This window comes from Scyliorhinus canicula, chromosome 5, assembly GCF_902713615.1.
Source record: "Scyliorhinus canicula chromosome 5, sScyCan1.1, whole genome shotgun sequence".
Classification (NCBI taxonomy): Eukaryota; Metazoa; Chordata; class Chondrichthyes; order Carcharhiniformes; family Scyliorhinidae; genus Scyliorhinus; species Scyliorhinus canicula.
In genome coordinates, this window is record NC_052150.1 from 221,030,853 (window position 1) to 221,041,409 (window position 10,557).

Genomic DNA, 10,557 nt, shown 5'->3' on the forward strand with positions numbered 1-10,557 from the left:
ACTTTCTCGCCTTACTATTCCTGATTTCCACCCAAATGGATTCAACCTTATCCTCCATAGCACCAATGTCATCCCTTACTATTGCCCGGATGTCATCCTTAAATAACAGAGCAACACCACCTCCCTTACCATCCACTCTGTCCTTCCGAATAGTTTGATACCCTCGGATATTTAACTCCCAGTCGTGACCATCCTTTAACCATGTTTCAGTAATGGCCACTAAATCATAGTCATTTACGATGATTTGTGCCATCAACTCATTTACTTTATTCCGAATACTACGAGCATTCAGATAAAGTACACTTGTGTTGGTTTTTTTACCTCTGTTTTGAATCTTAACATCTCCAGTTTTATTCCTTTTGTTATTACTGGGCCTATTCACTGAGCTCCCCTCAGTCACTGTACCTTGTACTGTCGCTCTTTTAGATTTTTGACTATGTCTTCTCTGCCTTCCACTTTTCCCCTTACTTCCTTTTGCTTCTGTCCCTGTTTTACTACCTTCCAACTTCCTGCATCGGTTCCCATCCCCCTGCCACATTAGTTTAAACCCTCCCCAACAGCTCTAGAAAACACCCCCCCTAGGACATCGGTTCCAGTCCTGCCCAAGTGCAGACCGTCCGGTTTGTACTGGTCCCACCTCCCCCAGAACCGGTCCCAATGCCCCAGGAATTTGAATCCCTCCCTCTTGCACCATCTCTCGAGCCACACATTCATCCTATCTATCCTGACATTCCTACTCTGACTAGCTCGTGGCACTGGTAGCAATCCTGAGATTACTACCTTTGAGGTCCTACTTTTTAGTTTAACTCCTAACTCCCTGAATTCCGCTTGTAGGACCTCATCCCGTTTTTTACCTATATCGTTGGTGCCTATGTGCCTATCACCCCCCCCCCCCCCCCCCCCCCAGAATGTCCTGCAGCCGCTCCGAGACATCCTTGACCCTTGCACCAGGGAGGCAACATACCATCCTGGAGTCTCGATTGCGTCTACAGAACCGCCTGTCTATTCCCCTTACGATCGAGTCCCCTATCACTATAGCCATGCCATATTTCTTCTTCCTGCCCTGCTGGGCAGCAGAGCCAGCCACGGTGCCATGAACCTGGCTGCTGCTGCCTTCCCCTGGTGAGCCATCTCCCTCAACAGTATCCAAAGCGGTATATCTGTTTTGCAGGGAGATGACCGCATGGGACACCTGCACTGCCTTCCTACTCTTGCTCTTTCTTTTGGTCACCCATTTTCTATCTCCCTTAGCAACCTTCACCTGCGGTGTGACCAACTCGCTGAACGTGCTATCCATGACCTCCTCAGCATCGCGGATGCTCCAAAGTGAGTCCATCCGCAGCTCCAGAGCCGTCAAGCGGTCTAACAAGAGCTGCAACTGAACACACTTCTTGCACGTGAAGGAGCCAGGGACAGTGGACGTGTCCCTGAGCTCCCACATCGCACACGAGGAGCATGACACGGGTCTGGGATCTCCTGCCATGTCTTAAACCCTTGGTAAACTTAAACAACTAGAATTTCAAAATAAAAATAAATAAATTAGACAATGAAAAGAAAAAGAGAGACTACTTACCAGTCACTTACCAGGGTTAAAAAGCACCTCCTCACACTCTGCACCGAATTACCTCACTGCACCAAATTACCAAGTTTCAATCCCCACTCTGGATGAGTCTCACTCCGGATGTGTCTCCTGGAAAAGTGCCTCTCGCCGTTCTCTGTGGTAATACCGACTTCTGGATCGCTCCACTGTGAGTCCAGTCCATCCATCGGCCGCTGGGCACACCGGCTGTGTTTCCCCCCCGGGGGGAAAAGTCGAAACAGCGCCGTTGCGGGCTCTTAAAAGAGGCCAAAAGTCCAAAAAAAGCGGGAGCTGCCGAACGTGTGGCTTAGCTCCGCATTGCCGCCACCGGAACCTGATTGCCGGCTTTAAGCAGCGTCTTCAAAGAGGAGAGGGTTGGAAGGGAGAGCTATGGGAAGCAATCCAGAGTTCGGGGGCCCAGGCAGTCAAAGGTATGGCCAATAGTGAAGTCATGATAATCAGCAGTGAGTAAATTGGGGGGTGCAGGGATTGCAGTGGGCTATACATCTGAGGAGGTTACAGGGACACGGAAGGATGAGGGCCCGTGTAGGATTTGAGGTTGAGATTTCTTCTAAAAACACGGGTGGCATGGTAGCACAGTGGTTAGCATTGTTGCTTCACAGTGCCAAGATTCCGAGTTCGATTCTTGGCTTGGGTCACTGTGCGGAGTCTGCACTTTCTCCCCGTGTCTGCGTGGGTTTCCTCCGGGTGCTCCAGTTTCCTCCCACAAGCCCCGAAAGACCTGCAGGTTAGGTGGATTGGACATTCTGAATTCTCCCTCAGTGTACCCGAACAGGCGCTGGAATGTGGCGACTAGGGGCTTTTCACAGTAACTTCATTGCAGTGTTAATGTAAGCCTACTTGTGACGCTAATAAAGATTATTATTATAAAAACTGGGACCTTCTGGGCCAGGCGGCAAGTATGAATTGATGCCACGAGAAACCAGCTTTGTACCAAGGGGACCCGGCAGCAGTCTGCACCTCGAGTGTTCGTCATCTGACCCGGCTACAGAGCCAGGGGACCAGGCTGAGTGATCACTGACAGAGAGTGGAGATGTCCCAGTCCCTCAAACCCACCGTCCACTCCCCGCCGGAGCCAGATGAAAGGTGAATGTAGCCTTGCCTTTCTTTGATTAGCGCAGGCAGCTCCCCTGCATCCTCATCCCTGATGGAGCTGACTATGGCCAATCCATAGGGCGGACTCATTTAAATAGAAAATGATGAATGTAACTTGTTAAAACCTGGGGCGGAATTCTCCGCTCCCGCAATAAATCGGGAAGGCCGTCGTGAACTCGGCCGAGATTCGCGACGGCCTCGGAGACCGCTCCTCTCACCTTATTCATCCCCACCCGGGGGGCTAGGAGCGGCGCTCCGTAACTCTCGGCCGCTGAAGGCGGCGCGCCAAGAATGACGTGACGGCGGCGCCTAAGTGACGTCAGCCGTGCATGCGCAGATTGGGCGACTCCAACCCGCGCATGCGCGGCTGACGTCACGACGGCTGACGGCTCAAACCCGCGCATGCGTGGTTGCCATCTTCCCCTCCGCTGCCCCGCAAGACGTGGCGACTTGATCTTGCGGAGGGGAATGAGTGCATCGCTTTCAGACGCCGGCCTGACGATCGGTGGGCACCGATCGCGGGCCAGTCCCCTCCCGAGCACGGCCTTGGTGCTCAATCCCCTCTCCGCCCCTCCGCCGGTCGTTGTGAAAAACGGCGAGCGGCGATTCTTCCGAGCGGAGGGTGGGAGAATCGCGGGGGGCGCCAGGGGGGGCGTGTCGTGAGTCGCCCGGCCCTCCCGCAATTCTCCCACCTGGCGTGGGGAGCGGAGAATCGTGCCCCTGGACGCCTCACGAGCTTAACCTTCCAAAGCTAGTGCAAAGGCAAAATCCTGCCAATGTTGGAAATCTGAACTACGAACAGAAAAAGCAGGAAATATTCAGTAGATTTGGTTTAATTCGGAAATGGTGGTGTTGGTAACATAATGCTGATTTTTTTTTTCAACGCAGTTTATTACAAACTTGTATCAAAGTAGGTTACAGCAAATAAACACCCCGGGAAACATTATTCCCAACAATCAACTATAGAGTTTGTACAGATTTTTCTCCTTTTTCACCCCCCCACTCCCCATAACTCACCCCCCTGTGACGAACAGCTCCTAAACACGGTCACAAACATCCCCCACCTTTTCTCAAACTCTCCCGCTGAGCCCCATAACTCATACTTTACCTTCTGTAACCGCAGGAAGTTACACAGGTCACCCAACCAAGCCGCTACCCCCAGTGGCAATGCTGACCGCCACTCCAGAAACATTCGCCGTTGTGCAATCTAAGAGAGGTTCAATCCTTCCTGGCTACCTTGTAACCCTCTGGAGTCATGCCAGATCCTTGCTTCCTCAACCTTATGTAAGCTTCGTTCTTCCTCTTGACTAGAAGCTCCACTTCTCTTGTCATTCAAGGCTCCTTCATCTTACCATTCCTTCCTCATCTCAGTGGGATGAAACTATTCAGCACTTGCAGCAAGTGCTCCTTAAACAATCCCCACATTACTGTTGTACATTTCCCAAAGAACAATTGTACCCACTTTATGCTCCTCAGTTCCTAATAGCAGTATAATTTCCCCTTCCCCAATTAAATGCCTTCCCATACTGTGTGTTCCTATCCCTCTCCATGACTATGGTAAAGGTTAAGGAGTTGTGGTCACTGTCAACGAAATGCTCTCCCACCGAGACATCTGACACCTGGCCTGGTTCGTTGCCGAACACCAAATCCAATATGGCCTCTCCCCTAGTCGGCCTATCTACATATTGAGTCAGGAATCCTTCCTGGACACCTGACAAAATCTGCTCCATCCAAACCATTTGCACTAAGGAGGTTCCAGTCAATATTAGGAAAGTTGAAGTCACCCATGACAACAACTCTGTTACTTCTGCACCTTTCCAAGATCTGCTGCCCAATCTGTTCCTCCATCTCTCTGCTGTTATTGGAGGGGGGGGGGGGGGGTGGTCTATAGAAAATTCCCAATAAAGTGACTGGCCCTTTCTTGTTTCTGACTTCCACCCATACTGACTCAGTAGACAAAGCTCCTCAACTACCTCCTTTTCTGCAGCTGTGATGCACTCCCTAATTAACAGTGCCACTCCCCCTCCTCTTTTACCTCCCTTCCTATTCTTCTGAAAACATCTAAACCCAGAACATCTAACAACCATTCCTGCCCCTGTGAAATCTATATCTCCGTAATGGCCACAACATCATAGTTCCAAGTACTGATCCATGCTCTAAGTTCATCGCCCTTATTCCTGATACTCCTTGCATTGAAACAGACACACTTTAACCCATTCCACTGAGTGTAACTTTGCCCTATCAACTGTCCATCCTTCCTCACAGACTCGCTGCATACTATTGCTGCCTGTTCAACAGCTACCCTATCCTCTGATCCATAGTTCTGGTTCCCATCCACATGAGCCACGTATCTGAAGCCTTCTCGCCTGCACCAGCCCTGTAGCCATGCGTTCAGCTGCACTCGCTCTCTGTTCCTTACCTCACTTGCACGCGGCACAGATCGCAATCCTGAGATCACTACTCTGCTCTTCCAACCTAACTCCCTAAATGTGGAGATGCCGGCGTTGGACTGGGGTGAGCACAGTAAGAAGTCTTACAACACCAGGTTAAAGTCCAACAGGTTTGTTTCAAACACGAGCTTTCGGAGCACTGCTCCTTCCTCAGGTGAATGTGAGAGGTTACGGATATAGGGCGGGGGAGTGGGCCAAGGTAGAATGATCTTCTGGAGGGTTATTGTAGAATCGATGGGCCGAATGGCCTCCTTCTGCACTGTGGACCACTGTGCTAACTCTCTAAAATCGGTTTTTGGATCCTCATCCCTTTTCTTGGAGGTGGGTACAGTTTTGTCTTTAAAAAGCGGTTAAACAGTTACATGGGCAGGGTGGGTATAGAGGGATATGGGCCAAATGCGGGCAAGTGGGACTAGTTTAGTGATAGAAACTGGGCAGCATGGACAAGCTGGGCTGAAGGGCCTGTTTCCATGCTGTAAACATCTATGACTGTATAAGGAAGAGGAAGTGAGAGACCTTGCAGCGCATGTCCACGGGTCCTTGAAGGTGGCAGAACACCACAAAGGAAGGTGGTCCTTTGTGGGGCAGCACGGTAGAAGTGGTTAGCACTGTGGCTTCACAGCGCCAGGGTCCCAGGTTTGATTCCCTGCTGGGTCACTCTCTGTGCGGAGTCTGCATGTTCTCCCCGTGTCTGCGTGGGTTTCCTCTGGGTGCTCCGGTTTCCTCCCACAGCCCAAAGACGTGCAGGTTAGGTGGATTGGCCATGCTAAATTGCCCTTAGTGTCCAAGAAAAAGTTAGGAGGGGTTATTGGGTTACGGGGATAGGGTGGAAGTGAGGGCTTAAGTGGTTCAGTGCAGACTCGACGGGCCGAATGGCCTTCTGCTGCACTCTGCGTTCTATGTTCTAACGACAGATGGACAAAGTGGTCAAGTTTGTCTGCAGCTCTGGTCATCACAGTCAGGAAGGACATAATTACTCTGGAGGGAGTGCTGAGGAGATTCACAAGAATGTTGCCAGGGCTGGTAAATTGCAGCTGTGAGGAAAGAATGGGTAGGCTGGGGTGAATTCCTCAGAACAGAGGAGGCTAAAGGGTGACATTAAATTGCCCCTTAATTGGGAATTTTTAAAAAAAAAAATGTCATTGGATTTTCCATCCACCAGAGCAGATAGATGGGGCCGGAGTTTAACACCTCAATGGACAGGCAGCTTCTCTGACAGTGCAGCACTCCCTCAGTTCTCCATAGCAGTGGCCAGCGTTTGGTTCTGTACCCCAGCTGTGGAGTGGGACTTGAACCTAGAACCCTGCGACTCTGAGGCGCAAGTGCTACCAACTGGGCCACGTGCTGACTCGCGAAGGAACAGAAATTGAGAGGCTATGGGGGTGGTGGGGCTGATTGGATACCTTTTGCTCGGAGCTAGCACAGAGGCAGGATAGGTGGAATAGCCTGTGCTGTATTATTCCGAGTACTGATCCCCGTTGACCAAAGCCATGGTCTGATGTTCATCCAAGGACGGTGTTTGATCTGATTCTTGAACTTTCATTTTTCTCCCCCCTCTACCAGGGCTCACGGTCAACGACATCGATGTGTTTGAAATAAACGAAGCATTCGCTAGTCAGGTGAGATACACTCGTACTCAATGCTGAGAACTATGTTGAATGTGGGGAATCTATTACAGAAACATTTGAAGTACACAGCAGGCCAATTGGAGGAATTGTGCCCGGGCTTGTCCGTGTTTTCCCTTGCAGATGTAGCCATTTACCCACAAGCGTGTCCAATGTCTTTCATCTTTTCATTTTTATTTCCAAACGCGGTAACTCGTAATGAGTAAATACACGGCACGGTTAGCACTGCTGCCTCACGGCACGGTGGCACGGCGGTTAGCACTGCTGCCTCACGGCACGGTGGCACGGCGGTTAGCACTGCTGCCTCACGGCACGGCGGTTAGCACTGCTGCCTCACGGCACGGCGGTTAGCACTGCTGCCTCACGGCACGGTGGTTAGCACTGCTGCCTCGCGGCACGGCGGTTAGCACTGCTGCCTCACGGCACGGTGGCAGTGCGGTTAGCACTGCTGCCTCACGGCACGGTGGCAGTGCGGTTAGCACTGCTGCCTCACGGCACGGTGGTTAGCACTGCTGCCTCACGGCACGGCGGTTAGCACTGCTGCCTCGTGGCACGGCGGTTAGCACTGCTGCCTCGCGGCACGGCGGTTAGCACTGCTGCCTCACGGCACGGCGGTTAGCACTGCTGCCTCGCGGCACGGTGGCAGCGCGGTTAGCACTGCTGCTTCGTGGCACGGCGGTTAGCACTGCTGCCTCGCACCACGTTGGCATGGCGGTTAGCACTGCTGCCTCATGGCACGGACAGCCCATTCCCAGTTACCCTCGAGTAGTTGGTGAACTGCCTTCTTGAACTGCTGCAGTCCACGTGGTGTAGGCCTTGCGAGGGAAGGAACTCCAGGATTCTGACCCAGTGACACTGAGGACCGGCGATATATTTCCAAGTCAGGATGGTGAGTGACCTGTCAGAGAGTTTGCCAAAGCTGGTGATCCCTTGTGTCTCCTCCCTTGCCCTAGGCGATAGAGGCCATGGCTTTGGAAGATGGTGCTAAAGGAGGAAGAATTCATGCAGTACATCCTCTCAATGGTACTCATTGCTGCTACTGTGCATCCGCAGTGGAGGGACATTCTCCTTTCAACAGGCACGCATTCATTCCCATTTATTTCATAGAATAGAATCCCTACCGTGCAGAAGGAGGCCATTCGGCCCATCGAGTCTACAATAACCCGCCAGAAGAGCACTCTACCTCGGCCCACTCCCCCGCCCTACACCCGTAACCTCTCACATTGATCACGGCCAATCCACCTAACCTGCACAACTTTGAACTGTGGGAGGAAAGCGGAGAAAGAATAAAATAATTTTTAAGAAGTATGGAACTGCTGACTCCTCGCTTTCTCTCTCTTTACTTCCACAGGCTCTGTACTGTGTTGAGAAGCTGGGTCTCCCCATGGAGAAGGTAAACCCGAATGGTGGTGCCATAGCACTGGGCCACCCACTGGGCTGCACTGGGACAAGGCAGATTGTTACCCTGCTGAATGAGCTGAAGCGCAGGGGAAAGAGGTGAGTGTGTCTGTCTGTACAGTGCACCTGCCTCTATGTAGCAGAAGCACGGGGACCCATCTTACATTGATCATTAGGCAAATGGAAGGGTTCAATCTCCCAAGTCCCTGCTCCCCATCGGGGTGACTACCATTTTAAACACGTACACGATGAGGAAAATTCAGGGATGAGAAAAGGTTATTCAGCTCAACTAACTCATCCTAGTGAATTTTATGTCTGGTTACTCTGTTGTCAAATGCCTTGGAATAATTTATGATGCTAAAGGCGCTATATAAATGCAAGTTATGGTTGAAAGTCAAATAAACTATTGGTCGAGTATTTTTTTTTACCTGTAATTCCGAAAACCGAACACATCCAAAACTACACTTAATTTTTCTCAACCTCATTGACCTTCTGCGTGGGGAGTCCTTGACACGACCCAAACCATCACAAACCTCACTGACTGCACCCGACCTGACATGATGGGGAGGAAGTGGCGAAGTGGTATTGTCACTGGATAGTAATCCAGAGACCCAGAGTCATGCTCTAGACACCCGGTTTCGAATCCCACCTCGGCCGATGGTGAAATTTGAATTCAGCAAACAAATTTGGAATTAAAAGTCTAATCATGACCGTGAAGCGATTGTCGGAAACGTCATCTGGTTCACTGATGTTCACTAATATTTAGGGAAGGAAATCTGTCGTCCTTACCTGGTCTGGCCTACATGTGACTCCAGATCCACAGCAATGTGGTTGCCTTGTAAATGCCCTTGGGCAACAAATGCTGGCTCAACCAACGACCCCCACATCCTATGACCCCAAACTGACACAAAGCTCACTGATTGCACCCGACCTTTAGCACGGGGAGCCGCGGTGTTTGACTCCACATCAACACTCTGAACCCTCTCCAGGAAGCAGAATCATGGATGACGCCACGGGTGGGAACATATTAGAGCTACCCTGTATTTATCATTTAGTGTCACATCTGGTTTAGCACAGGGCTAAATCGCTGGCTTTGAAAGCAGGCCAAGGCAGGCCAGCAGCACGGTTCAATTCCCGTACCAGCCTCCCCGAACAGGCGCCGGAATGTGGCGACTAGGGGCTTTTCACACTAACTTCATTGAAGCCTACTTGTGACAATAAGCGATTTTCATTTCATTTTCATCTCACTTTTCCATCCATTTTATTGACTTTAGAGTACAGCTAACCGAGACTTTGGCCATCGTAATGTAAATAGGCCATATCCGAAAATTGAAATGATGTGAAATCCAAAACGCGATCAGCCTCGAGGGGTTCGGATGACAGATACTCGACCTATACTTGCATTTCTGTCGTTTGACATCCCAGAGATTAGAGCAATATCCCAGGAATCACCTGGCTTTTTAAAAAAAAAGTAATGTTGATTGCTGAATTAATATTGGTCACAGGGCAGCATGGGTGGCGCAGTGGGTTGGCCCTGCTGCCTCACGGCGCTGAGGTCCCAGGTTCGCTCCATGTGGAGGTCACTGTCCATGTGGAGTTTGCACATTCTCCCCGTGTCTTCCTCATGGTCTGCTTTCTAGTCGGAGACCGCTGTTTTATTTTTAAAAAAATGACGTTTTGCTTGAATTTGCAGAGGCTATGGCGTTGTATCCATGTGCATTGGGACAGGAATGGGAGCTGCTGCTGTGTTTGAGTACCTGGCAAACTGAGATCTTCGGTATTGAAGACCACAGTGGAAAAACTGCTCGACTACCAATTATAACACAAGAACCTCTAATTGACTGCTTCGTGTGCTCTTACCTGCTTATTCTTGCGTTTTGTCCTCCACAGACGATAACTTTTAAAAGTGAAATTTGCACAGTTATTAGCTGAAAGGATGCTAAGTTTTCATGTTTTAAAAATCATTTACTGTATCAAATGACTAAAAAACACCAGTGACTAAACACTAGTTTCTTGTATCGGCAACTTATCCTCTAAATTATAGAAATAAATACTTTCTTATCACTTGTCACTTGCCCAAGGTGGACAAGGTCTCATAGCAAACAGTTTATAGTTGTTTCCAGTGAGTTGGTTTTGTTTTATTTGCCCAGCTGAGTAATGTCTAATCCCAAAACTCTTTCACAGTTTGACGGTTACACTGTATATTTATTCCTCTAATTCAAAACTAGGGAAATCTTCCAGCCTCTCTAAGTCCTCATGAACTCAGTCTTCAGGTCACAGCTATAGGTTGAGAGGCGGTAGATTTAGAACTGAGATGAGGAGGAACTACTTCTCGCTGAGGGTGGTGAATTTATGGAACTCGCTGCCCTATAGTACGGTGGACTCAGAG

General features: G+C 50.1%; 1 protein-coding gene across 1 annotated transcript in view; it reads left to right on the forward strand.

Moving 5' to 3' along the window:
- acaa1 (acetyl-CoA acyltransferase 1) overlaps positions 1–10,276 on the forward strand; it is a 48,268-nt gene extending 37,992 nt beyond the window's left edge. The window contains exons 10-12 of the mRNA XM_038798561.1: positions 6,709–6,764; positions 8,122–8,267; positions 9,862–10,276. Coding sequence (XP_038654489.1) covers positions 6,709–6,764; positions 8,122–8,267; positions 9,862–9,937 — 278 coding nt within the window. The 3' untranslated portion in view covers positions 9,938–10,276. The remainder of the gene's footprint in view (positions 1–6,708; positions 6,765–8,121; positions 8,268–9,861) is intronic.
- Positions 10,277–10,557: the final 281 nt, after the last annotated feature.